Raw genomic sequence first — 27787 nt, 5'->3', positions numbered from 1 at the left:
ATCCTCCGCCGCGGTGCCCCGGAGGGGTTAAAAGGCTCCGCGGCCCCGCGGCCCCCTCACGGCCGCCCCCGCTCCCCCTCAGGCGCCGCCGCTGCTCCCGCTCCCCTCCCTTCGCTCGGCGCCCGCCGGCGGCGCGCGCGTCCCCCGCTCTCCCCGCACTGCGCAGGCGCGGCCGCATGAGGAGACGGCCGCCGCCGCCGCCGGGCGCTGCCGCCGCCATGTCGGAGCGGCTCGGCAAGCCCACCTGCCTCATCGTCGCCAGCGCCGCCGCCGCGGGTGAGACGCTCTCGGGAGTGAGGGGGGGGGGAACCCCCCCGTCCCGCCGGGCCCCGCTCATCCCTTCGGTGCGCCGGCCTCCCCCGGCCTGAGGGCTCCCCCCCTCGCCCCGGGGTGCAGCGGCCGCGCTGTGTGGCCGGTCCCCTGCCAGGCGTGTGCCTGCACCACAGCTCGCACAGCTGTGCCGTGGGCTTGCAGGCGTGCCTCTCAGCTGTGCGTCTGTGCAAGTCGCTGCAGCTGAGCTGTGCAGTCACGCATGCATGCTTTTTTTTGCTCGGCTTTGCTCTGCAGGGGTAGGTGCAGATGCTGCTCCTCCTTGTGCACCTGTGTTGTGCGCAGATGTGCTCGCTTTCCGTACATGCTCATCTGCGATGCACAGGTGCCTGCGTGTCCCTCTGTGCACAGCTGTGCTGTTGAATACCTGCAGGTTTTCCCCCCTGCACGTCCCTGCTCCTGCACTTGCATGTGTACCTGGAGGCAGGCAAATTCTCTTTACTTCTGCCTTCCTTCCCTCTGCCCTCCCTGTAACACCCCAGCCCGGACAAACAGAATACCTCCATCATGTACTTCTCAGTACGTAGCTCACCTGTAACAAAGGCTGTGCGTTTCTTACATCTTAAAATAACCCTCCGAGATTATTGGGAGCTTTTAAAATGAGCAAAAAAACTAAGCTTGTGTATTTTGCTAGGTAAAATGAGCTAGTGTGGCTGGGATTAAAATAGAACTGTTGTTTCCTGAAGTTGTTGGACTCTGCTTTTCAGGTGTGTCAGCCCAGTCCTTCCTTCACTGCTTTACACTGACTAGCTCTGCGTTTAATCTGCAAGTTGCGACTCCTGGGGTAAGTAAAAACGGGCAGTTACTGTGATTTCAGCCTGAAACCAATTGATATCTCAATTGGCAAGAGAGAATTATGCTAAACTTTTTTTGAGAGGAGTTTTATTGGCTTTACAGATTAAGAGACTTTTTTTTTTTTTTAATTCTGTTTTCTTAATATTGAACTGAATGCATGCTTCCTTTAGTGTGGTTCTGAACCTCTCTGTCCAGTATCTGTTACCCACAAAGAGCAGAGGGAGAACTCATAGAAGAACTACTTCAGTGAGAAAAATGGAAAACTTGAGGTTTTTGAGAGCATGGTTGTCCTTCGAGAAACGTAGTGGGTGCCTGTGCAGTGATCCTAACCACAGTCTTTGAACGATGTTTTCCCTAGGGGAAGCCAATTGATTTTGTGGATGTGAACGAGAGCAACATGCGCTGGATACAGGACTTCCGTATGAAATCGTACGCGAGCCCTGCCAAGTTGGAGTCAATTGATGGTAATGGCTTTACTGTTGGCCAGCGTGTCATCCCTGTTTGTCGGGGAAACAGATGCTTCTTGGTGTTAGGTCTTTAGGGAAGAACGACACAGAAAAGGCATAAAACTTGTGTTTTAAGAGGAAGCCCTGGCAACTACAGTTGCTGTTTCTTTTTGTTTAAGAGAAAGTCCTGGCAGCTGCAGCTGTTATTATTTACCTTGGATTGGTAATTCTCTCTTATTTTATACACACACACACAATGTATATATTCTCCTTCGTATGTATATACGCACACTATATATTATTATTTTTTTAGAAATAAATATTTTGCTAAAGTAGAAGCTAGCAGACATAGCAGTTTTAAGCTTTGCCTGGGTAAGAACATCTCATTAAAAGTCTATGTTTTCTGTCGTAAAAAGGACCTTTTTCTCTACTCCACGTAAATCTGTTAGTTTCTTTAGTTCGTTCAGTTCATACAGTTTTTGACTGACTTACGTGGTATTGTCTTAATTTTGTCAAATCTGAAATGGGTTTATGACCTTTTTCATGTTACTTGTATTACAATTAGTTTATCCTTTCCTCCTTACTAGGTGCTAGATACCACGCGTTGCTGATTCCAAACTGTCCCGGAGCTACGACTGACCTCGCAAACAGCGGGTACCTGGCTAAGATATTGCAGCACTTCAGCACTGAGAACAGTAGGTGAACATCATTAGGTATTTTGTTAAATAACATAGTCCTGCCTTGCTGTTCATGTAAGGCTGTTACCTTCCAATGACTTAAAAATGTTTATATAGTTGGGGAGCATTCAGAACTGGAAAGAGCTGCTTTAGAGAAGTGTATTGGCTCTTCAAAAGTATCCTCTTTATGTAAATGTGTATAAAAAAATATCAGTAGCTTTTCAGTGCTGGTGTCAGAGGAGGGTTCTCTGCCTTACGCTGATACAGAAGTGGTTCTCTCCAAGTCAGTAGGATTAAAGGTTCAGAGCCGAATGTGGGATGTACCAGGATCATCATTAAGGCTGTAGTTAATCAAGACTTGTGTGTGCTTCTCATTTACTATTTGCGTATGTGTTTTTCTCCTTGGCTGGTGCTGTCTCTGGACTTGGAGTTACCATCTAGTAACTCTTTGCAAGACTGGAGCAATTCTTACTGTAGCGTGCAGGAAAAACCTTACAGCCTGAGAGGGCATAAGCACTGCAGTACAGTTTTATTGCAGGAAGGCAGGATGCTGTAACACAAAGAATCTCGCACACAAAACCACACTCACCTGTGTTTTGGCTATTTGATGATGCTTATAACTGCTCAAATATGCTTTGATTTTTATTTTTCTCTCTAGAGCCTATCTGTGCGGTTGGACACGGAGTTGCAGCTTTGTGTAGTGCCACCAATGAGGATAAATCCTGGGTATTTCAGGGATACAGCCTGACAGGGGTAGGTTGAGCTTTCACTTGGCTTTTGCTGTTTGGGGGCTTTTTTTGCTGTGCAGGGGCCTGTGATTTCTGGTGCTGGTGTTTCTGGTCTTACCCTAGAACTTCCTACAATCATAAATCATCAGTTTGGTACCCTTGGCTTATGTGCAAGATGTGGAGAGCTGTCAGTTGGCCAGGGGTCCCACACTGAGTGCACGAAGGGATTGCCTCACTTAGCTGTCATGTGGAGAGTGTTTTCCTTCCGATTGTTCAGTAAACTTTAAACTGAACCGCTGAGATGCTGGAAATGACTGCTGCAGCCCTTTGGATTCATAGGGGAGGGCTTTTAAGAATGACTTTTTTTTTGGTGTCATGCTGAAGGTAAGTATGTCTCAAGGTGCTCTCTCATTTTAAAAGGTAGAGGAAGTTTTAGGAAGAAAGGCTGTTTGTACCAACTGGCTTGTAATTTAAAAAGTGGGCAGATACTGTTGATGTTTTATTTAATGTACAGTCATATCTCTGACCTCACAGACCATTTATATGGCAGGTGTACCTGTGTGCCAAGATGATGCAGACCTCTCTAGTACAGCTTCTGGGGTTGAAAATTTACATGCAAAGTTAAGGAATTAAGCTTACGGGATTCACAAAAGCTATCAATGTCCTGATGTGCTTGTGTTTGGCATTACAATCCATGATAAAATAATTTAAATAAGGCATGACGTGGCCTAGCTGTAGTTGCTATGGAAACCATAAAATTCAGTTTCCTCCTGGGCATATAAAAACTGAACTAAGTACTCTTAATTTTTCTCTCTTCATTTAAGCTGTTTCCTGTATTCATTCCAAAGCAGAGTTGTTTGGGCTCTGCAAGTGGCACAGCATTTGTGTCCAAATGTTTGTGTCCAACAGCCAAACAGGTCTGCGCTTCCCTGAAGTTAACTGCATGCCCCCTGTTCACTCGGTGTGCAGAAATTGCTTGGTGTCATTCTTTGTCTCACTGAAGAATTTTCACTTTGCTCCCTACAGAAAATCCATAGAAGCTGCTTGTGGTCGTTTGGTTTTATGCTTCATTTCTGTTTTGTTTCCTGGGAGAATTGTAGGGGGAACAGAAAAACAAATTGCGGGGGGAGGTACATGTTGGTTTTGCTTGGCTTTTTTTATAAAAACCAAGACAGACTCATTTCCTTTTGATCTTTTTCAGCCGTCTGTGTATGAACTAGTAAGGCAGCCTAATTTTGCCAGCTTGTCCATTATTGTGGAAGATTTTGTGAAAGATTCTGGAGCTACGTTTAGTGGTACGTCACACTCTTATTGTCCAGGACTTCATGTTCCGTGGATGCATTTTGGAAATGAACGTTTGTGTGCCAATTTTACACAGCTGAACAGGACTCTGACAGGATATATCATCTTGCATTCCCATTTTGTGGATATAAACGGATAACCCAGCGGATTAGGAGTGTTTTAAGAATAAATGCCATGAAATACTGCGTGTGGAGAAGTAGGGCAGCACAGCACACTGATCTCCGTGGTTGGCCACGCGTATTCTTTTACCCCGTGGTAAATAGGAGGTCGCTTGTCCTGCTGTGAAGGAAGAACATGTCCTGCAGGGAAGGGTGTGAGCAGGAGGGTTGCCATCCCTCTGCGGATGTGCAGCCCGTACCTGCAGGGGAACGTCTGTGCGGAGGTAGTGGCCTGCAGCTGCTTCCTTGCCGCGTGGCAGGGAGCGTGTGCTCTGCCCGGAGGGGTTAAGTTCTGCATTTTGGGATTGTCCTTTAGTCAAGCAAATGCTTCATTATTTAAAGCTGGAGGCACTATACTGAGTGTTTTTGGTTGCTCTGATAATAGTTGTCTTTTACCATCAAGTATGTCACTCGTAGCTAGATCAGGTTTTGTAGTATTTTCTTGTTTTGTTACTAGTAATTTCATTGTTATTAGTCAGAATGTAGAAGTTTGACTTTTGAACTGCAAAAATCTGAAGTTCTGCCCTGTGCGAGAAACTAAATCCATTAAAGCACAAAAATGTCACTTTTTTCCTCAGTTATTTCTGGGTGTGCAGGGAAAAGTGTCATTTTCCTTTACGTGCTGCTTTCTTGCAATACTGAAGAGCTACAGGGAGAATTAAATAATAAGCTATAAATGGCTCTATTCAGCGGCAGCTGTCATTCAATCTGCTATTTTGTTAGGTAATTTTTTAGAACCTGTCCTTAAAGAGAACAATGAGATGCTTGTGGTATTTAAGTCATCCCTTATTTAACAAGAAAGGTGCCACCCATTGAACCGATAGAATTTGAAGTGGCCAGATTAGAGATCGCACGCACGACACGGATAGGAAACGGAACCTAACGCCGTGCATCTATTTTTCACTAAGAAGAAATGCTGCTGTCTTGTGAAATTGCTGTATATTCTTTGCGTAATCCTCTTCCATCCATGCTGCTGTCAGCCTGTTTCTGTGTTTAAATGGCAGCTTTAGGCTTTTTGAATGAGCTGCTGCTGCCACCTTCTGCATAATGGGTTCAGTACCAGCGGTTTAAAAGCTGGTGTCTCGGTGGTACCTGTTACGTCACGCGTGCTTGGTTGCAGTGGTGCTGACAAATAAAGCAAGAAGAGGAAAAGCGCGCGTGGTTTGGAGGAACTTACCCTGTATTTAGACAGTCAGTGGCTGGGAGAGGGAGAAGAAAATAGTTGTTGTTCATTACTGACAAAATAATGGTTTGATCTGGAATGAGGCGACTTAAAAATACTGGTTGGAGTACTTGAACAATTGCTGGCAGGTATTAACATGCCAGGCTGTTATAACTGGCCAGAAAATAAGTATTTTCCTGCAGGCTCTTTGTAGTGTGGTGATTACAACTTTGTCTTGTATAAGAAGAGTTTATATTGTATTGCAGGGTAATTGCAACTTTAAAATATATACTTTGAGGTTTTTATTATGAAAATCTCTTGATATATGCACTTCAGCTATCTGGTGTTAATTGAATCAAGGGAGCCGTCCTTCCAGAGAAGGACTTTCTAGAGAAATTGTTTCAGGATTGGGGGCTCAAGATTGTCCCTGTCTGTGGGGGTTATAGATCGGCATGTCAGTCACCTGGCAAATCTGGTCAAAATAGTTACCTCCTGTGTTAGTTCTATCAGAGGCGTGATACCGAAACGGAAGTAGTGTCCGCTAACGCAATGCTTGTTGCTTTTTCTCCTGTATTTAGCCAGCAGTCCGGATGCTGTACATGTCGTGCTGGACAGGCACCTGGTGACAGGACAGAATGAGAATTCCACTCTTCCTGCGGTCCAGAATCTTCTTATTCTTTGCAATGTCAGGTGAGGCAATATGGGAGATAAGAACTGGGAACAGGCAGTGGTGAGCATCTTTTAGTTTCAGGAATATTGTCCCTCAAAAGAATTTTTTTGTCTAGGTTAACTGCTGAAGTGCGTGTCGTCTTTGATCTAGCTATTCAGTTGGTTATGTCTTTTGGTAAAAAGCATTTGTGATTATTTAAATAAAAAGGTAAAATGGGTTGGGAAATGCACAGCTATCTATTAGGACTGGTAAAGTGAAATGCTTAGTGAAGCCTGTTCTGCATTTTTGTTACAAGAAACATCTCTTGTGTGTCGTTCTTTGTGCTTTGGCAGGTTAGCATTTAGTCAGCTGTGGTTTAGGGTTCTGGGAATGAACAGATTTAATTTCTTTGGTAACGGCCTGGCCGTTTGACTGTCTTTCATGTTGTCAGATAGAAGAACACACGTATAAATAACCACAAAAATCTTTTTGTTCAGGTGAATGTGTGTTAGAAGTCCTTTCCTGGCTGTGGACTAACAGGTCGTGTCATGTTTGGATGTGTTTCATTCAGCAGGAAATGAAGGAGCAGGTCTCTTTGCAAATAGGATGGATGAAGAGCCAGCAGGCTAAGGATTTTCTTGTCTGTTATCTGGATAAAACATCCCTCTAAATTTCTGTCCTGGACAATGAAGTGACTGTGACAGTGAAGTGGCGATGTCAGGTTTTGCGTATATAGAATGGATGAAGGTTGTGACTGAGAAAACTTTGAAGTGCATCACGCTTCAGAAGCAGCTGTGAAACCACCTTGCATTTTTGTTGCTCTATCTTTTTTTCACTGCTTCTCTCTAGGCCCTGAATTTACAGATGTGGGGAACTGTCTTTTTTAAAAAAACAAAAGTTGACGCAATGAATACAGATTGCTGAAGCTGAAGACCTTGCTCTAGCTTGACATTTTACTGATTGTTAGTAACTCTGCCCCAAAGAGCACTTGGAATTCTGTGAGCCGTCTGGTGTTTGTGTTTCAAATATCAAAATCCACACCTAGAGCTTCACTGAAATGCAATTTCAGATGTGTTCTCACCTTTCTTTTGTGGTAGGTCACAAAGTTACTGTCTGAACTCTGAATGTGTCTGGGACGCTTGGATATACTTGGAATAGGATGGAAAATGCTTAGCTGAACTCCGAATAAAACAGAACCAGTTGCTTGAAGGCAGCTCGCTGTGGTGATACTGTTAGCATAATGGGCCCGTGTTTTCTTTCTTGCCTGTTCGCATGATTGGACTTCTGTTTAAAAAGTTTGCTCAGCTCTTTTTAAATGGTCTTCTAACTGGTTATCTGTTCTCCTTTGTGGTGCTTATGTTATGATTTTTGTTCTGTTTGAAATATTTGAAATATTTGTCTGGCAAGTACAATGTGGTCGTCTCTTGCTGGAATTTTATGGACAAAGAAAGAAAAAATGTAGGCAGCTAATGTGGATCACATCTTCTGAGGAACCAACTGTAAGATGAAATCTGTTCTTTCTCTTTCCTTTTGAGCAGCAGATGTGGCTTGAAGTTGAGCATGGAAAGGAATAATCGGACCGAGGATATTTTTCGCTGTTGCAGGCTCAAACATAGTAAATCTATGGGAAAGTAGACAGATTTAACATTTTTCCTTCACTCTTGGAACTGAGGGCAACATTTCTGCAGTGCTCTGAGAGGGAAAGGACCTTTGTGGTTGCGCTTTTTTTTTCTGAACAGGATAATGTGATATATTGGTTATAACCAGTCATCAAGCAGGCTAGTTTTATGCTTTTTCTGTAGAAGTTCAATTTTTTAGTTCTGTCTCAAGAATTCAGTGTGATTTTAAAAGAGAATCTGCTGTGGGATTTGTTGGGTCTTCTACTGTTATATTCTGGAGCCCAGCTTACAAATTTTTGGCTTTGGTAGAAATTAGAATGTGAAATTAAAATTGGGCTTTGATAGAATTTAAACTATCAAATAGCTTTGATAGCCGAAATCCTTGTTCCTGACAAGTTGTCTTAGGGATTTGTTGACCTCCATCACCATCAGGGCATACTTCCCATCTGGGTTTCTAGTGGGCCGTCTGCTGAAATGACGTGAAAAGCTTTTGTACTTACGCTGCAGTAGTATTTGGAACTGGGGTCGTTTTGTGTTGAACACTGTGCACCTGCAGCAAGGAGACACCCCCTGCCACCAAAAGCTTTATTTAACTAGAGAAGGTGAAGCTTCATGCCCTTGGCTCCACTGATTGCCTGAGCAGGGAACTTGGCGGGGCTGGAGTCAGGTAATAGGGGTCCTGGAGGAGGTGGGTGCAATTTTTGTGGCTTCTGAGGTGAAGGAGCTTTGCCACATCTGACTGCAGCTGCAAAGCAAAGTCTTGTTTCTGAAGTAGAGTCTGAGAGGCTACGAGTCTGTATTGCCTTGGAGGCTGTGCTGCCATGCGATTCTGTCAAAATCACCAGACCTTTCATTGCCTACCTGTAAAATAGAATATTGCTGTCTACCCTGTGTCCTGTTTTCATTCGTTAATCGTGAAGTTCTGGCCAGGCTCATTGATGAGCTGCCAGGTGAACAAAGAGTATTCAGACCACTGCAGGCACTGGTCAATTCTCTGTTGTACTGTTTTCCTTATTTTGTGGCAGCCAGGACCTGTTGGAACTGCTTCGTGCCTGTATCGGGAAGCACACGGATGTACAAAGTGCACTGCCTTTAGATTTCTGTAACGCTTCCTTGTGCTTCCCGTGTGGCCGCAGGTAAAGAGGGGTTACTGTGCGTATCTTCATTCTGTCACATCACGCGTCCGTGTCCGTCTCCTCAGTAATCTGAACAGTCCCCAGCGTTGAAGCTGCTCTTGTAAAACAGAGGGAGAATTGCATGATCCAGCAGAAAGCGGCTGGGGAGGTGATGTGTGCAAGTGTGGGTGCCTGCAGCTTTCGGATGGGGTTGATGAGGAGAGAGGGATGCTGGCTGCAGGGATGTGGCCTGACTTCTAGCAGCAAAGCAAAGTGACTTTGGTAAAACAGCCCTCTCTCTCGCGTGGATGGTGGGCTGGCGTCGCGCCGTCTTTAGAAATTACGCTGGCAAACTGTGAGCACCGAGTGGTGATAGCTCTTCTAAGTTCTCGTACAGTATGACCAATTTTGGCCAAGGATTGGGAAAAAATTATTCTAAAACTGGGGGGAAAAGAAGATCAAATTAAAGTAGGAAATACGTGAAGCTGTTTAATGTCATGCCAGATACCTTCAGGAAAGTTTTTTAGTCTGTTTATTCTGAGGGGGTGTTATGTCCGTGGATGAAAATGTGAAGGCGGTATCCATAATTTTTGCTTGTTACTGTTTGAATTCTTTTCTTTACCATATGCACACAGAATTAATTGCGTTCCTAGTCTGCTTCATCAAGAATGATATATAGAGAGTTGATGACCTTCATGATAAGTTTTCATTTAGTTCTTCGTTCTGGAAAAGTTTTCAATGCAGCAGTAAGCCTCTTGACTCCATAAAAATTTAACAGTCCATCAGGCTATTTCTAACTTTTATTTATTTTGAAACTAGTTAAAAGCAGCAGGGCTGAAGTACAGGCTTCAAAGGCAACAGCATGTCTGTAGTCTGGGGTATTGTAGCATACTCCCCTATTTTAGTTCCATGTTAATTCTGTTCTATGAATGTAACACTTTATTTTTTGTTATTTTTATCTTTTGCTTAAAAGGTATTTACATCTACTAAAATCATGAAGTGAGATTACAGACAGAAGAATGATTTTTGGATAAGCCTTGCATTTTAAACTTCCTATGTGAAGAATTTGAATAGCTTGGTTCCTATCTTCTGTACCTTGTGTGCTGTGCTTCCTTCCTGGCCCAGCTGAGAAGCAGGCTGGTGAAGTATCACATCCCAGGCATCCGAGCAGCGATATTTCTCCTGAGTTTCTTTTAAATTAAAATGGCATGCCTTAAAATGGCATGTATTCTCTGCTCCCTGGCTGTAAGAATACAGCATGCTCAAACTGCAGCCCAATTTTAAATACTTTTAATTTTAAATATTTTTCTTACCCAATTATGCATCACAAGACTGTGACAAATAACAGCACCTGGGTTTTTGGGGGGGCATTAGCATAGATGAGAAATGTTGCTTCTTATTGCCTTGTGCCTGTAAACCCTTATCAGTGTCTTAGCTTCTGGTGTCGTTAGTGTTGTCCCTGCTTCACCACCCTAGGTGCTAATCTTTAGCTTAAAGTTAAATTGAATGTAAAGATAGGTGTTTATGACCCATCTAGTGATGTGGGTTAGAAATCATGCTTGGTGTTTCACTGGCTTTGTGACCAGTTGTATAGAGGATTCTGGCGTTTAAAGCACATGACAGGCCCTTTTGTCCCAAAGGCAGAAACTGCTTCTCAAACAAATTGAAAGCTTCAAATTCTGGAGATTTTCAACCCACACAAATCCTGATTGTTTGAGTGTTGCGCTCTGGAGCGCTGGGTGCTTTGGTCCTAGGGATGTTATCAGCCAGGCTTTTTTCCTTAGAAATCTGTTCCTGGTAACATCCAGCAGCTGATTTTTATTTTTTATTTTTTTTATTTAGGGAACCACACACATGAAGTGTGTTACATCTTGTCTGGGCTTAAAGCATGGGATCATATTCTGTATTTTCCTCTGATGTTCTTACGGGCAGACACTGAAGCATCTGCTAGAAGCATCAGAGTGCCTCTGCCATACACGTTGCAGAAACATTTATGGGATGAATCCAAAGGGATAAGGGGCTTTCTCAGATGATTTATCCCTAGGATAATCTTTACAGCAGTTGGCTCACAGCTGTAAAGCAACATTCCTGTATTGCACCCCCACAAAGGATTTCTTCACCAAGAAGAAGACAACACATATCACAGTGCATCCCAGCACCACGCTGGCCACTAAAGCTGTGTAGTTGGTCCCTGCAGGGAAGAAAGGAAAGGTAGAGAACATCTTTAAGGCAATAGGAGCCTTTACTGGCAGTACAAGTATCAGAATAAATGGAAATGACTCCTTGATCCTGACTTGCCTTAAAATTTCAAATGGTACCTATCGGATACTGTCTGGCTTGTTTAATGTAGTCTGTAATAGCCTGTGACAGCTGTATTTGATAGTCCTTAAAAAAATGAATCTCTAAGGACTAATTTTAAAGTGAAATTCTATGTTGGGAGGCTGAAAATAAACGAATGTACTTACTGTGTCAGTTTTGTGGACCCTAGTGGCTGTTTTCCCAGCAGCTCTGCACACTCGCACCCTTGTTTTGAGAGTACAGGAGGCACTGGGAGCAACTGTGGGGAGCAGCGGCGTGTTTCCCTCAGCGCATTGCATCACGCACTGCAAGAGGGAGCTGAAAGGGGAAGGAAAAGCTTCCCCCCACCCCACGCTTTTGCGTTTGCATAGAGCTGGATGTTGAAATAGAGCCGCCACCACACGGGAAGGCTGATAACTTCGCGTTTGCTCATCGGTTAGTTGCTGCTTTGTGAATCGTGGGAAGGCAGCGGGCCCGAGGGATGTTGCAGCCTCCCCACAAGGTGGTGGTACTGCTCTAGGCAGACCTTCGCCTTCCTCCTCAGCCACCAGCAGCCTCCATCCCCAAACACCAACTGCAAAGATCTTACTTTCCGCTTGTGAATTCCCGAGGAAGGGCCTGCCGCTTCTGTGTGCCTGTGCCGGGCAGGGGGGCTGCAGCTGAAAGAGGGAAAAACCTGGGACACCCCCCAGGGCTACAGCAGCACAGACCGTATATTAACACAGGGTTATATATGCTAAACTGTGCTGTAAGCAACAAGCTGTTCCCCCGGCTTCCCAGTCATCTCTGCCCATAGGGTCTGCTCTCCCATGCTCCTCCTTTTCTTAGGAGGGCAGCATAGTTAAAGATCTTGTCATGAAAGCCTGAATCCTTTGTTGTCATCTAAAACATCACGTGCTAATGCTACCCTGCGTGCTTCCCTTAGAAATTATCCCTCCTCAGCGTCACCTGTTACTAAACCCTCTTTCTCCCCAAAGGTCTCCACTTTGTAGTTTTTCTTTGTGTAAAGCCAAGGGCCAACCCTGAATTGTAGCAGATTCTTTTAAGTTCATTTGTAATCTTGAACAACTCTGTGAAATTTAAATAGGTATGCTGCCACTGGAGGGGAGCTTGAGCCTGTGGAGTTGCTCTGCTCTCTTGATCTCCTAGATCCAGCAATATAAATGGGAGTCACGTATCCCTGGGAATAAGATGGGATTTGTACAGCTTAGGTGCTGCAGAGGTGAAGCTGAATTCCTAACTTAAGCCCAGCATCCCTAGCCGTTAGTGCAATGTAACGCCAGTCTGAGTGTCGGGCTGCATCTGAGTAGTGTGGACTGTAGCAAGCTAGAGAGTCCCCTCTGCCTTCTAGAAATGGTACATTTCCCTAGACAAAAGTGAGCCTGGAGGGTGCTGTGATTGTGTGGCTTTCACAGGACAAACGGGAGACCCCTTTGCAAATACTCTTTGCATGATCCAAATGCGTCTGAGCTCAGGCTGTAACCTAGATCCCAGCGGTAAAGCAAAAACAAAGTCAAAAAGCCACAGGTCAGATTGTAAGCTTCCTTCCATTACACTGAAATTAAAACCGAGCAGCAGAGCCCACAGTGGCCTCTAGCAATCCTCACCCTGACAGCGCAGCAGCCGTTAAACACGCAGAAGCCCGGCAGGGCCTGCTGCAGTTGCTGTTTTCCCAGGAGATGCTCACCGGCTGCTGTGCAGATATCCTCTGTGAGGCCCCACCTGCGCAGCCCTGAGGGACTCGGGCCCTGCAAGGCCCTTATCCTGCAGAAAGGCCAGAAGGGCGGTGGATGCTGAGGGTCGTGGTGTGCTCACATCAGAGCTGGCCTCCTGCGTGGACCACAGCAGCAAACCAGCCCCGCCGTTGGGTTAGAGTCACAAACTGCTTGCCTTTTCTTTGCTTTCTGGATGGTGGAGGGGTTTTGCTTATTTTCCCAGCAGAAGAGAAATTTTCTCTTCAAATACAAATGCTGGATCATACAATTTCTGTATAAAGTTTCCAAGACTTCCAGACTAAAGCCACGAAGCCCAGCAGTCCTGTAGAGAGCAGCTAGAAAAGAAGGAGCCTGACGCTGCCTCTTTTCCAGGCAGCAGCCACGACTCCTGTCACCTCAGCCCTGCCTGGGTGAGCCATCAAGTCCCCAGGCTGGGAAACACCATCGAACTTAAACCTGATCGTCGCTACTGCTGATGTGTTTGAAAGAGCAAAAGAGACCAAGCAGAGGTTGCCAATGGCATGAAGAGCTGACAGCGTGGCTAATGCACTTACAATAGCGGTTACGGGCTGTGAGGCCCACGGATATTTGGGGAGACTCCTGTTGCCTTTTGAAGATGTTTGGTGCTGATCCTGCATTTTATGATAGCTGTTTTGTGGTGTTATTGCAGCTTAGGGCCTGATGCTGTGCAGGTGGTGAGCGGTGCATGGTTAGTCCCTTTCCAGGCTTAGTCCACGCATGCTGCTGGAGCTGGTTCGGTCACTGTTCTCTCGTGTTGGCAGACACCGCTGTAAAGGAAAACTTCATATGGCAGGAGACTGATCCTTTCCCCGTTGTCTGAGGCTGGGCTGAGAAATGAGGGTCTTCTGATCCCCAAAAAGCAGTCTTCCGATCCCCAAAAAGCAGTCTTCCACTGACTTTTCCACTGGAAAGCAAAGCACAAAGGATGTTTTCTTAGGGCCGTTTCCTTTGCTCTGTGGAGATCTTCCTCAGCCGCTGCTGGCCGTGGTTGGGCGCAGGTCGCTCTGCTAAATGGATCTACAGTCTGACTGGTTTGGCTGTTGTTAAGAAGGAGCAAGAGAGATGCATCTCACGTAGGCTATACTGAAGCCTGAGCTGTTGTTCATAGTTGCTAATGATAATAGCAAGGAGATTTCTATTTCAGCTATTTTAATAAGTGACTTTCCCAGGATTCTGTAGCTGACCTAGCAGAGGCTGATATTTTTTTACCCCCGAGCTACGGCGCTATTTTCTTGAATAAAAGCAGACTTTTGTGATTTTTTCCTTCTACGCAAATTGTGTGACGTAACGACTGAATATCCTTGGGGATACATTTACCTGTTAAAGTGAACTGCAGAGGAACAGAGCTCAGAGCCTTGCTCCGTTTTGCTCCTGAAGCATTGTATGGATGGATCTCCTGCATCCAGGTCTCGGCCGTCAGGGTCACCGTTTGCCTTGGAAAATCCTCAGCTCTTAGTTATGCAGGATATGTCCCTTCCCAGCCCATCCCATCCTACATCAGAGCACAGCCTTCCTGAACCAGAAAGAAGACAGAGCTGAAGCGCAGGCTTGGCCTCCAGACATCAGCTGGGAAATCGTGAGAGTCCGAGCACCCTGCCTCGAAGGGAATTAGCTTTCACCATAACAGACAAAAAGGATTTTACTTGCCAATGAAGGTATGCAATATGGAAAATGAACAATAATGCGGTACAGATACAGCAAATTCATGAGCTGTGTGAAATTAAATTTATGCAAAACATACGAACAGAGAACGAGAAAAGTAAAAAGGCAAATACTAGTGTTCTTTCAGACAATTGTTAGCGTTGATCTAAGGTTTTGTCCTCCTAGATAATTTCTCCTATCCGGTGTGCCTCCGTTTCAAGGTGGACTTGGGTATCCCCGGGGGAAGGCTCTACGCGTACGTTGGTTCAAGGAGAGAGAGGAACGGTTGTGCCGCCAAATCTCTGTTCTATTATTTTCCAGTATAAAAGTAGTCAAATCCGTATAAAATAATTGGGCAGAATCATATCATAAGGTAAAAGTTACATTCCGTGGCTCCTCAGAGCTCAGCAGTTTCTTCACACCTTTTGCCCTTGGACTGGCTGCTTTACCTGGCTTGTCCCTCCAAAACTTCCTGATCCTTTTACTGCCACATAAGCTACAGTAAAGCTCAGTTGATCTGAGCTGCCAGTGAATTAATAGTTACTTGTGTAGACTTCAACTACTAGTCATATCTAATCCTATTCTAACAGTTATCATCTGCTATTTCCTATATTATCTCATACTAAATATTATTTATAGGTCTGTTCAGGCTGTATGGTAGATCTGAAGCTGTGAGCCGCGTGCTTTGATTTTAATCCCCAATGCCTCAAGCCGTGCCATGGGCTGGAGCAGTGGTTTGTGGGGCTCAGCCCCATTGCAGAGCCCTGTTTAGCGTCAGGATGAGAGCAGGAGACCCTGAGCCTGGCCAGCTCCTGGCAAGGGACGGCCCTAACGCGCTGCTGAAGTGCTGGGTGCCTGCAGTTGGGTGTCTCTTCGGTGCAAGAACTGTACTTTTTTATACGTCCGTGTGTCAGGAGCCCTTACAGCGAGGCTCTTGGCTCTTACCTTGCTATGGACCTCAAGGAATGAATAATAAAATGTGCCATAGTGAGACCAGAGCTGAGCTTGGGATTATCTATCTTCTATTTTTTTTAATTGATTTGCTCCAAATTGCACTTTTGTGTTGAACACATTTTCCACAGCTTTATACTGAATATGACAAACTTTTTTTAGCCAAGAAGCAAAATCACCAAAATTGGTTATTTCACATTTTCTCTTTGAAATATACTTCTTATATATTTTTAAAGGCTGCAGAAAAAGCCAGGAGACAAAATGTTGCATTTGACCCCAAATAAAAGGTATTTCAGCTTTTTACTTCCATTTATTCTGCTTCTTCTAAGTCCCAAATTTATTTGTTTCATGATTTGCATGTTTTGTGTGTGGTTTTTTCCAATTCTGTTAGCAAACCAGAAATCATTTACTTGCCAGCTGCATTCTGTGCTCCCAAGCTAAACTGTCTGTTAAACAAAGCTTGCTTTCACCTGGGGGTTTGGTTTTTTTAATATTTCTGCTGCTTATTTCCCTGCCTGAGAATTACAATGGAAATAAGGGTTCAGAACGTCCATTTAGATCACTTGCTGAGCTTTGAACACAGTCTGCTGTTGTTGGAGGCTCTGATATTTTAATGAACGTTTTTTCTCTTGCAGGAATACTCCGGGACTCTGATATGCGCCAGGATCTCTGATGGCAGGCACTACTTGCACAGAAACTTACAGGATCTTGCTGCGTAGGCAAGACCCACACGCATGGGGAGATACAGCCCTGTTTCCTCTTGGAATTTGGGAACGGAGGATAGAAAGAACATCCTTTTCCAGCCTGGTATGCCAGCAGGCTCGGGGGGTGTATTTGCACTCTCCCTGCGGTTGCAGGGAGAAGTGAACTCGTCCATGAACTCGGACGTGGGCTTGCCCGAGGGTGGCCTTCCCAGCATTGCTCGCCCGTGCGTTATCGGCATGGTTGCTCAGCCAGTCCCCGCTCAAGTCAGGCCTGGCCCCGCTCAGCCCAACCCGGAGAAATTCCTGCTTCGTTTGAAGCGTGGGGTCTCCCTCCCCGACTGCCTCAGAGGGCAAACTACAACCTTACGCGTCCGTGCGGTTTGTAGCGCTCTGCAGCCTTAACCTAGGCTCTGGCACTTGGGCTACAAACACTTGGAGGAAGCGTAGGTTTGTCCCGTGAGGAAGGGGGTTGGTGGCAACCCTCTGTGCTGGCTCTTCTCCTGGCGTGGGGCTGGGGAGCCCAGGGGAGCCCTGCCTCGTGGGGAGGGCCTGGTAATCGGGCTCAGGTGTAGAGCAGGTGGTAAAGGGAGATTTTCTGTCCCAAGGGGTCGGAAAGGCTTAGCCTCTGTGGCTGGGAAGGATTACTGGCCCTGGGTGCGTTTAATAAAGTGCAAGGGCATTTTAAAATCAAATTTTAAAATGTATGTATTAGTTCTTTGGAATTTACACACGCTCACATTTTGTTTGCCCCTGCTTGCTGAGTCTGAGCTTGTCCTTGTGACTGTGATAGCTAAAAACCTTTCTGGGAGGCAACAGCCATCATCTGCTTCCTATTTCTTAATCTGAGGAGGTGTGGAGATCTGGGAAGCCACTAGTCAAGAGTTTGTAAGCTGGGCTCAGACAGGATCCTGGGAGAGAGCTCGTCATCTCCTGAAGAGAGGTGAAATTGAGGAGGAATTATGGGGTAAAGGTGCTCTGTGTGACTGGATAAACAGCTGCATAGGCTGAAGGTTTATGTGGTTGTTGGGTTTTTGCTCCATTTCAGAACGGATGTGGACTTTGTGACTTAGCCGTGTACATCAAAACAGCTAGCCTGTGCTGAAGAGAAGCAGCCCCAGTGCTGAAATGGGAAACTGCAGCTGCTACCAGAGCAGGTAAGGGATCCTACGAGAGTGAACATTTTAAGCCTCGCTTGTTCATCTCCTGCCCCCTCAGCTCTTGAGGGGACCGGGTGTCTATAGGTAAGCGGAGGAAGGTTTGACTGTTACTGAGGCAGCTGCCTCCTCTTCCCCTTTCACTGCAGTATTTTGTTGTCGCTTGAGCAACTTTTGGAGTGAGGGGAAGATGCAAAGTAGGTTAAGTTGAGGAGGGACCCACCTGGGTTGTCTCCTCACAGAGGACTCCAGGCTAAAAGAGGATCCCGGGTATGAGAGGTGCATAGGGAATGTGCTTCCCAAGGGCAGCAGGATTATCCACAAAGATCAGACACCTTTCAGGCATTTCCTGAGCTGTTTGGTAGCCACAGAGATCAAGGACACAGCTTTCCGATGGGAATGACTCGATTGCTGAGCGAAGCGCGGGATGGAGGGGTCTGGCAGGTGAGCTTATGTTGATGGCTTCAATCCATGAAGCGGAATAGCTGCTTCTTCCCCTCTGGGCTATTGAAGGGCTTGGAGTCGGCCTTGGCACGGAGGTCTTTGGGCTGTGAGTGGCACAACTCACACAGCCTCAGTGGGGAAGGGAGGCTGGCAGTTTGCGTGGCAGTTTGCGTGGCAGTTTGCGTGGCAATCGTCTCCGATTGCTCTGACTTGCCATGGGTCTCACTGGTCTGTCGTCTCAGCTGCTGTTGGTCTCGCAATGGTGCTGTGCAGCTTTATTGAAGCTGCCCCAGGGAGGTGTAATGCTGGACTGGCTGAAAGCCTCGTTCTCTTGCCTGGGGAAGTCATGACTTCATACTTTTGTTAACTGTTAGCAGCTGGAGCCAAACTTGCCTGTTTTGGAAACTGTGGTCTGCTAAGAAGCTAGACCTCTCCTCATATCATATTCTGGAGCAGAAAACAGACGTTGAGAAAGCTAGATCCAAAGCGGAGAGCCTGCAGACTTGTACTTGGCACCTCTGCTGTGCTCGAAGTTCAGTTGCCTTTGCAGCAGGAGACAAACACTGTTAACAGTTTTTAATGACGATAGCGATGTAAATCACAGCGCACACTTTGACTCGCAGAGGTAGGTCGGGCGGCTGCAGGGCAGGGTAAAGCTTTTAATGCTAGCTTGACCTTCGAAAGGAAGGGAAAAAGGTCACCTCCCTGTGGACAGCTTGCTTGCTGCCGTGGGCTGCTTCTCGCGTTACCTGTGCCTGTAGAGCAGAGGGGTCCAGGCCCGTCCCCTGAGGCGGCTTCATCTCCCTGGGGAAGCTGGTGCTATTCCGAGCCATGGGGGGCAGGTCCAGGGCAAGGCTGGGAGTGCAGCACCACGCAGACGCGGCTGATGCGGTTCTGCGGTCAGACCTGCAGCTGGTTTGTGAGCATCCAGCCGGCTGTGGCCGAAACAACAGTTCCCAGGTTGTTATGGCGATGTCCTGACAATGGTGCTGCTGTGTCATGCTGATGTTAGTGATCGGTTGTCCCCTTGGCTTGTTTTTCTTGTACTATTCAAGCTGGATATAGCATGTGTGTGTCTAAGTATTGTAAGCTCTGCTGCCTTTTTTCCTTTTTTATTTTTTAAAAAAGGTTAAGTTCAGGCAACTTTATCAGGGAACAGTTAATTGTGTCTACAGATCAACAGGAACCTCTTAGAATCACAGAATCGTTTAGGTTGAAAAAGACTTTTAAGATGATCGAGTCCAACCGCTAACCCAGCGCTGCCAAGGCCACCACTGAACCATGTCCCTAAGCACCACATCTCCCCGGCTTTTAAATACCCCCAGGGATGGGGACTCAGCCCCTGCCCCGGGCAGCCTGTTCCAATTCTTAATAACCCTTTCGGTGAAGAAATTTTTCCTAATATCCAACCTAAACCTGCCCTGGCGCAGCTTGAGGCCGTTTCCTCTCGTCCTATCGCTTTTGGCAGCAATTCCATGACTATTAAAGAAAAGCAGTAACTCCTCCATAGACAATATACAAAGCTCTAACAGGTGATCTTGAGTTGTATCCACATGTTCACTCTGTCAGCTCAGATTAACCAATTATTATTTATTAACTGCCTGAGAGACTTAGTTACTTAATTTTGAAAGCACAGCCTTGAATCACATTGGGGGTAGTTGTAGCTTCTGCCGGTGCTGTAATTGCAGTGGCACTTTCAGCTTCAATCAGTTCCCGTGTTCGTGCTGTTACCTTGCCTTGGGCTCTATGCAAGTAGTAAACAAAACTGGTGTTTGACAAAATTCCTAAAAATTGCTTATGATACAGCTTTTTCTCCCCTGTTAAAAAGCCTTAAAATACTAACTACGATGGCATTCACCAGGTTTGCCAACCACTGCTGCCACCTTGGCTGCATAAAGAGGACAGGAAGGGACTGGAGCCCAGCTGGTTTAGTGTACGTATGTCTCATAAGAGTAGTTGTGGGGTTTGTACCAAGGAGGGCTTTTGAAACCTGCATCTTCTCTTTAGTCACAGTAAGACAGCATGAAAGACAAAACTGCTTTCTTAATGTGTTAGGAATGTAGACTTAATTAGGAATTTAATGTAAAAATTTAAAAAAAGGAAATAGTATGTCAGGCGTCCCCTGCAGCAGTGAAATGAACGCGTTACAAAGCAGGTCTGTGTTAATTTGCATGTATTGACAAAAGTGCCACAAAAATTTGAAATTCTATTTGTCCCTTTGCAAGTTGATAAAAAAGCATGATACAGGAATCTATCCATACATAGCGTAAGACTTTTACAGATAAGACATTTGTACATCCATGTAACCTCAGGTGATCCACTCGTTCAGCCTTGACCACTCAGGAGAATTCTCATTTTTCTACTTTCCGTTTTCAGCACTGAACATTCGCTCCTAGAAAGAGAGAAGTAAACATAGAGCAGCTGAGTAAGAGTTGGGGAACTGGACTGCGCTTTAGCAATGCAGGCTTAAGTCACTCCTAAGCAGCTGTCAGCCAGCACGAACAAAGGCCTAGATCAGGTATACTTGGGGTGCATTTCCCCCCGCTGCCCCAGAACACACAGTCCAGTTAATCCCATTTGAAAGACTCCCCATGAACTGACAGAAGACTTTCAGACGGTTTCATAGACTCAGCCTATCTGTTCCTGGTGCCTCCTACTGCCAAGTAGAAGCATGATTTATTTCACTGTCAGAAGATTATTTGTGTCTGTACCTCGGCTGACAGCTAACGAGTTTCGAATTAGACTTAAGGGACTGTTCACTTTGACAGTACTGTTATCTTGATTAGCTGCCAGTCTGAACACAGCCTTGGGCCTCAAACAGCAGGTGTGGCTGTACACATCTGGCGTGAATTCCTCCTTGAGATGCAGTGAAGTTTACCGAGTTCACTTAATTTAGGTGGCCAGTTTGCTAGCTGCCCGTCCTACATAACGGGCCCTGCCTGTATAAAACCTGATCGGACTTGCTTACAGGTTCCTCATCCTTAGCCATACCACGAGGCACTGCGGGTTGGCTGCAGTACTCGGAGGAACGCGAGAGGTGTCAGGAGGCAGCACGATGTGACATCTACCTTTAACATCCTCTCCAGTTTAACTGCATCTGCAGCAAATTTTCTGATCCCATCGGATAACTTCTCCACAGCCATTTGGTCTTCGTTGTGGTGCCAGCGGAACGCCTTCTCATCCAGGTGGATCTTCTCAAGCTCGCATGCCTGAGCTGTGCAAGGGGAGTTGAAAAAGAAACAAACCATGTTATCAGATTGTTACCGAATGCCACAGGCTTCCTAAAACAGTCTCAAGCTTCTGACCATCTCCAGCTGTTGAGAGCAGTGTTTGAAATTCTTCAACGTGACTTGTGACATAAGCACGCTTTGGGCTGCAAGGCTGAAAACGCTCTGGATCTGGTTTGGGGAAGTCATCTAGATAATCAGTTTCTCTTAAAATACAATGTTTACATGTATGCCGTTCTCTTGTATCGGCTTCTGAATGGTACGGTACTTTCAGGCCTATTATCAAGAATTATACAACAGTCCTGCTGCACCGAGACATTCTAAGCAAATATGCTGAACAATTGGGTCTTTGATTATTTGGCAGTACCTAACAAAAGCGTCATTGATAACGTGCCTACAAGCCAGCTCGCACCCTGTAAGCAGCAACCCATGACTACAGCTGTGCACAAATCTCATCCGAGTTGTGAAGCAGCGTTTTAATAAGGCTACAGCAAAGCAAGAGTAGTGCAACGGGAACATACATTCAAAAGCATCCTGGCACAGTATCACTAGATCAAATCACTTAGTCTTGCATATGATTAATTTCTAGAGTTTCTGGAGGGAAAACACACCTTTGGGCATGTCTGGAGTTAATTGCATCACTGATGCAATATTAACATAAGATTAAACCAGGTTTGGCATCTTCGCTAATATTCAGTAAAACTTCATCCCAAGCACACGGAGGGTAGAGTTCCTTCTGCTCTCCCCGTCCTCTCAGGGGAGGGTACGCGGTATTTAAGCACACTCAAAACCCATCGTAATTCCAGGCAGTGTACTCAGTGGGACCCAAGACCCTAAAGAAGCGACTGTGTGTCAGCAGCTGTAGCAGTACTGCTGTAACGAGGCTCTATTTCCATTAGAGAGGGGCCAATATGTATCCTTAAAGCAGAATGGAAGCAAGCACCACAGAGCTGAGTGGAATCGCATACTCTTAACATTCAAGAGGAAAGGGAGACTGAGCAAGCCCGTGTTACGTAGAAGTGGACTTACCCTCTTTTACACTGAGCGTGGGAGTTAACTTGACATACTCTTTGCTGAGCTCTGCCAAAAGCTTGGGGGAAATGGTGAGATAGTCACAGCCTGTAAGCGCCTTTATTTCTCCCGTATTTCGAAACGAAGCACCCATCACGATAGTTTTGTAGCCAAACTTTTTGTAGTAGTTATAGATCTTAGTGACACTCTTCACTCCTAAAAAGGAGAAATCAGCAGCTTTCAGAATAATTCATTATCAGCAGCTTTCAGAATAATTCATTATCAGCAGCTTTCAGAATAATTCATTTGAAGTACAAATGATTACTTAGAACATGCTCAAAACCAACATTTTTTCATTAAGAGGATTTATACAAGTCAACTGCAGTTTGAATGAGGAGCTATTGTATTTTTAACAACACGGTAAAAGGAAAGCATACCTGGATCCTCGGAAGGCTCGTAGGTTTTCTTCTCTCCATTTGCAACATACCAATCCAGGATACGTCCTACGAATGGGGAAATCAGAGTAACTCCAGCTTCAGCACAGGCAACTGCCTGAGCAAAGGAGAACAGCAAGGTCATGTTGCAGTGAATCCCATACTCCGCTTCCAGAACCCTGCAGACACAGGCTGGCTTGAAACAGCAGTTTGCTCACCTACTGGATTTACATTCTAGTCACAAGCTAGTAGGTTAAACCTACCGAATTTCTTGAGTTAAACTAGGAATGTGGTACAGTTTATAAGCTTTAAAGTTTTAAGCTAACAGCAAATGTTTTGCGCTGCCAGACTGTTTTATTTAATGCTGTTCCTTGAACCAAACGCAGACAACTTAGCATGATATTTCAGGAAACTCTGTGGCCTGGCCCTTGTATGAACAAACTTTTCCTATTTCAACAGAAAGCTGCAGCAGAGCACCTTCCTTGCTAGCTGTAGCCCTAGTAACAGATCTCCTGGTGCAGTGCTTTCAAAACAATTCTTTAAGTGCAGAATCCATTTGTCAGGTGCCCGTCAACAGGCGGAACCATGCTATGAATCAGCATACTAGGTATGGAAATACTTACTTGCCAGCCTGGATTCCTTCCCAGGTTGAAGAGAGCTTTATGAGAATACGATCTTTAGCAATTCCTGCTTCCTTATAAAGGTCAATGAGGCGCCTGGCCCTTTGAATCATTCCGTCCTTATCAAAGGACAACCTTTGAAACAAGAGCAGGAATGCTTAAAACTGACTTTTTTTTTTTTTTTCTTAAAATGCCCCCCCCCCATTGAAAAACATTGTCCGTTTTATCAGCATTTATATGCCAGTAGCAGGTTTTTTCCTCCCTGAGATACTTTCTGGATTGTGAGCCCCTCAAGTAGGTGCATGACAGCACCGCTACTCTTTGATTCAGAGGATCCAGAGCTCAAGATTGACTTTCTCAAGGAAAGCTATGGACTAAAGTTTTCCTCGAGTTTTTCATAACGAATGCAGAAGCTGAGCACTAGAAATGAATTGGCAATGAGGAGATTAACAGACAAATCCTACGCAAGTCTTGAAATGAACTGTTAAAACAGATGTCTTGGTAAATTGAGAAGACGTTATCACACAGAAGAGAATGAGCAAAACTCTGAAGTATACTGGAAGCATGAGGTTTCCCTTGCTTAAGGAACAAGATGATTACAAAAATCCAAGTTCAGTATTACTTGTTTTCATAAAGTTTTGTCGCCAAGTTATAATCAAGCAAACTAAGTAAAATCCATTCTCTAATTAAACAAATGTTAACAATATAAACTCTTGCTAGCCTTGTAACAGTGAGCTGTCTAGGCAAGAACGTCTGTCTCCAACTCACATCGTGTCTCTTTTTGTATCTACAAATATCCAGGGTAACCCAGAGGAAAAAGAGCCAACCTTGCATCTACTTCTGTGGACACACGGCCAGGTATCCTCTTCAGTATTTCAGCTCCAAATAATACAAAAAGTTTGTCACAAGCATTTTTGATCTGCTCCTCTTCTGACCTGAAAATCACAAAGAGCAAAATCATTTCTGGGGGGAGGGGAAGTGCATTCACACCTTGCCCACGGATCTGAGGATCAAATTTCACAGCCCATTTAACATTAAATTCCAGAGTTCCAATAGCCCCTTCTGCTCTGCTCCCTGCTTATGTTCGGCCCTGCGTCCCACCAGCAGTATTAGCCTTTGGATACTATTTCCTATAATGCTGTCAACTCAGGAGTGTTTTCTTGAGCAGTCCTAGAAGGCCACGAGAAAACTGGTAAATGGGGATGCACTTCTTTAAAGCACATCTGAAACGAGCATAAGAAATTTTTCTTGAGGAGCTGAGGCGTTTTGGGGCAGGAGATACACCTACGAATACATGAGAGGAAAACCCCAGAACACTGCTAGTAGTACAAAACACTGTTTGTATAAATAAGGCATCTTAAATATAGATCCACCGAGATAAAAAACCTCTTTACTTACCCGCCAAGTTTTTTCCCGTAGGCAACAGCATCATCCACAAGTTCCTGGTAAGCTGGCATCTGAGCGGCAGCTAGTATCAGCGATGGGTTTGTGGTGGCATCTAGGGGCTTGTACTCGTCAATTGCTGGGGAAATAAAAACAGCCTGTTGAAAACAACCGGCAGGCCTCAGCCAGGATTTTGCTCGGATATGTGAGGATGTAGACACTTATGGCTGTAGGATATTAGTGTTGGTGACAGAGCAGACTGGTGTACAATGATGTTTAAAGACCACTGCCTCCAATCTGGCTGGTGCCAGAACAAGGTTAACAGAGCTACGGCAGTAAGATACAGCAAAGTATAAAGAAGTAAACTCATAGATGTGACAGATGAAGAGAAGCGGTATAATTTTCAACTTCTCACATCTGTCCGTATCATATTCACCAGCATAGCTGAGCTCCAGGAATCGCAGGGGGAAGGTAAAGACAAGGGCGTCTTTCTTCCCTTCTAGCAGTTAGACTTTTGGGGTTTTGTTTGTCTACAACCAGAACAGGAGAAAAACCCATCTGTTAGAAAAGTTGCTAGAGCCTTACTGCATTTTCAAACTTTTTCAGTTGCAGACTGTTTCTTAGTGTCAGTTCTTGTAATTTCCTTGTCCTACCAGGCTTCTGTCCTTGTGGAAGGTATTTGAACCTTTGGCTTACCTTAAGCCCTGGCCTACCCCTATTCCAGGTGATACCAGTTGTTTACCAGAGCAACCATGCACTTACCAAAGTACCGTGCGTTGTCTGGCCCCGAGCACAGCGGAGCCGCCTGGCACGCAGGGCCTGACTCAGCAAACGGGGGAGAGCCTCTGCAGGCCCTCCAGCCAGTTCTGCTTACGAGCTCTCTTGTTAACCCAGCGAAACGTCAAAAAACCCAAAATATTTATTACCAGCTCGTTTTCCTCAGTGTTTTTGCACAGGGATGAAAACCCAAGTTAGAGAGTACAACTGTATTTTTTCAGTCATAGAAGAAAATAAGTATTGGTTTTCCATAGCTCCCTCCTAGGCAATGATCACGATCCTGGAGCAAGTCCACTCCATAGGAACAGATCCTTCAAAACACTTCAATTCACACGGATACTGCTTAAAATAAAGCCGTACGCCAACGAAACTCAGATCTGAAGCATCCGCACAATTTTAGAGAAGTCTGTTTTGTCAGAGCTCATTACTCCTCCCCAGCCTTGCGGCGTTTGAAGGCTCTTGTGGGTCTGTGGCAACGTGCATAAATTAGCCTCATTAAGTCTGTCACCCAGTTTTCCTCACTTCAGGTCCGTCAGAAGGCAGTCAGCAGCCTGTGTTTAGCCGGGAAGTACAAGATTTCGGTGGGGGATCTGTGACCGTTGTGAGCACAAAGAAAGCCAGGCAAAAGAGTAAAAATATATATATATATATACTGGTCCGGCTTAGTTAAAAAGCAAAACTAGTGCAGCTGCCAGAGGAGCCAGCACCGCTTACTGCAGGTACTTGCCTCAGGAGCCGTTCAGACCAGCATCCTTTCCTGCACAGCGCCGGACCGACACGCGTATCTAGAAACAAAACTGGGACCCGCGTTCGCAACAACTGCGCCTTAACCAGCATCAGTGTTTAGCTTGAACGGGGAGGGAGTGCGATGCTGACTGTAGCCTTCTTTGGGCTGTAAGACGGATCCGCAGGTGACAACAGGCAGAGCCAGAGATCAACCGCAAAACTGTTTGAAGGAGCTTGTTCAAACTTCGCAGTGGCCAGCGCGCGGCCTCCTTCCCGCCACCCGAACACAAACACCGTCGCAAGGATTATTTTTTTTTTCCATTGTGCTTTTTTGAAACCAGGGTAGACAGCATAATGTTTTAAATACATAAATAATGTTTTAAATAAATAGCATGATGTTTTAAATTCGTGCAATCTCAGCACACGCTGGGCTTTGGCCAGGTTTATTGCCGCCCGACGGCACACAGACCCGCCAAGGCTGAAGTTCCCTGGTCGCTTGGCGTCTCCAGCTCTCCCCATGCAACGCTTGATAAAGCTGCACCAGCGCTCCGTACCTGGCGCGGTACGGTGGTCGTCTGTCACGGCAGACGGACTGGAAGGTAATTAACCACGTCTCCCTAAGGTTTCATGCAGCTGGACCAGGCGACCCACAGCTGGGGTCGGCGCGGAGGCGTCGGGAGCTGAGCTGCTGCTACCCCTGTGCGCTCGTAACCTTAAATTTACTAACGCGGGAGGCGAGGGGCGGACTTGGCAGCGCTGGCTGAACGGTTGGACTGGACGATCTTTTCCATATGGGTAATATACGGAGATAAAGGTCTTTCCCAGCCTAAAGGCTCCTGCGATCCGAAGGCGTGTGGCGGGCGCCATGGGGACCGCTTCTCCATGCCCGCGTGGGGCTGGGGAAGCAGCGAAGCCGAGCGCGGGCCGAGGAAGCCCTGTGCTCTGCGCCACCCGGGGACGCGCAGGGGGTTTTGGGGTTCTGGGGGCCCCGGAGCGCTGGGCGCCGGGCAGCCGCAGCCTCCCCAGCCAGAGGAGCGCGGTGGCTCGCTCTCCGGAGACGAGGAAAACAGAAGCGCTCTTGCGTTATCGGCCTCGCTTCGCAGCCGCTTCGCTTCCGCCATGTCAAACCCAGCAACAACGACAAACCAAACCCCAAATCACACTGGTTATCGGAAAAAAGCGACCAGAGGGCAGAGCTTAATCCTGTCGAGGCCGGCGCTTAGGAGGAACGGAGCCCCCCGCCCCGCCGTGGGGAACGCCGCCTTCCCAACGCCACCGGCAGCGAGCGGCCGGGACGCGGTGCCCGCCCCCCCCCCCCCCCCCCCCCCCCCCCCCGCCGCCAGGGTGGTTCGCTCCCCCTCAGGCGCTCGCCCCCTCGGCCGGGCGCGCCCACTCTGCGCGGAGGGGGGGGACGCACACACACGGAGTGCGGTGACAGGGCCGCCGCCGCCCCCCCCCCCGCCGCCGCCGCCGCCTCTCACCGTTGAAGTCGCCGGTGTCGGCCACCACCGTGGTGTGGTGCTTGAGCTGATCCAGCGCCGACTCCATCTTCTGCCGCTTCACGGGGGACACCGACATCGTGCGTGGGGCGGGGGGGGCCTCGCGCCGCCTATAACCAGCCCTGCGTGCCCGGAGGGGAGCCCGCCTGCGCGCGCGCCCGACGATCGCTCGCTCGCTCGCTCCCGCCGCCGGCGGGGAGG

At 46.5% G+C, this 27787-nt stretch overlaps 2 protein-coding genes across 9 annotated transcripts; one reads left to right on the top strand and one right to left on the bottom strand.

Annotated features, from left to right (window-relative positions):
• The first annotated feature begins 72 nt into the window (after nucleotides 1-72).
• Nucleotides 73-27236, top strand: GATD1 (glutamine amidotransferase class 1 domain containing 1). 8 transcript variants are annotated; one of them, XR_015700657.1, is made up of 10 exons: nucleotides 73-276; nucleotides 1038-1114; nucleotides 1484-1589; nucleotides 2159-2266; nucleotides 2907-3001; nucleotides 4178-4271; nucleotides 6177-6288; nucleotides 16243-16414; nucleotides 17357-17465; nucleotides 25616-27236. XR_015700657.1 is itself a non-coding variant. In XM_087740294.1 (8 exons), exons 1-8 carry the CDS (start codon nucleotides 177-179, stop codon nucleotides 16259-16261), a joined length of 711 nt encoding a protein of 236 aa, XP_087596420.1. In that variant the 5' UTR covers nucleotides 73-176; the 3' UTR covers nucleotides 16262-17327. The 8 variants fall into 8 exon arrangements, 5 of the variants coding, with proteins under 5 accessions (XP_087596420.1, XP_087596426.1, XP_009472239.2 ...); XR_015700655.1 differs by lacking the exon at nucleotides 25616-27236 and adding an exon at nucleotides 24003-24126; XR_015700661.1 differs by lacking the exon at nucleotides 25616-27236 and adding an exon at nucleotides 20880-20992.
• On the bottom strand, nucleotides 19970-27787 carry TALDO1 (transaldolase 1). The gene is made up of 8 exons (XM_087740273.1): nucleotides 27569-27787; nucleotides 24600-24723; nucleotides 24029-24136; nucleotides 23205-23336; nucleotides 22585-22760; nucleotides 22166-22363; nucleotides 20978-21123; nucleotides 19970-20301 (listed from the first exon to the last, which is right to left on the bottom strand). The coding sequence occupies exons 1-8, from the start codon at nucleotides 27663-27665 to the stop codon at nucleotides 20269-20271; spliced, it is 1014 nt and encodes a 337-aa protein (XP_087596399.1). The 5' UTR covers nucleotides 27666-27787; the 3' UTR covers nucleotides 19970-20268.

The sequence above is a fragment of the Nipponia nippon genome, unplaced genomic scaffold (assembly GCF_047370975.1).
Source record: "Nipponia nippon isolate SJK-2023a ecotype South Korea unplaced genomic scaffold, ASM4737097v1 scaffold_10, whole genome shotgun sequence".
Classification (NCBI taxonomy): domain Eukaryota; kingdom Metazoa; phylum Chordata; class Aves; order Pelecaniformes; family Threskiornithidae; genus Nipponia; species Nipponia nippon.
The sequence above is the reverse complement of the archived record's forward strand: the minus strand, read 5'-3'. Positions and strand labels throughout refer to the sequence as shown.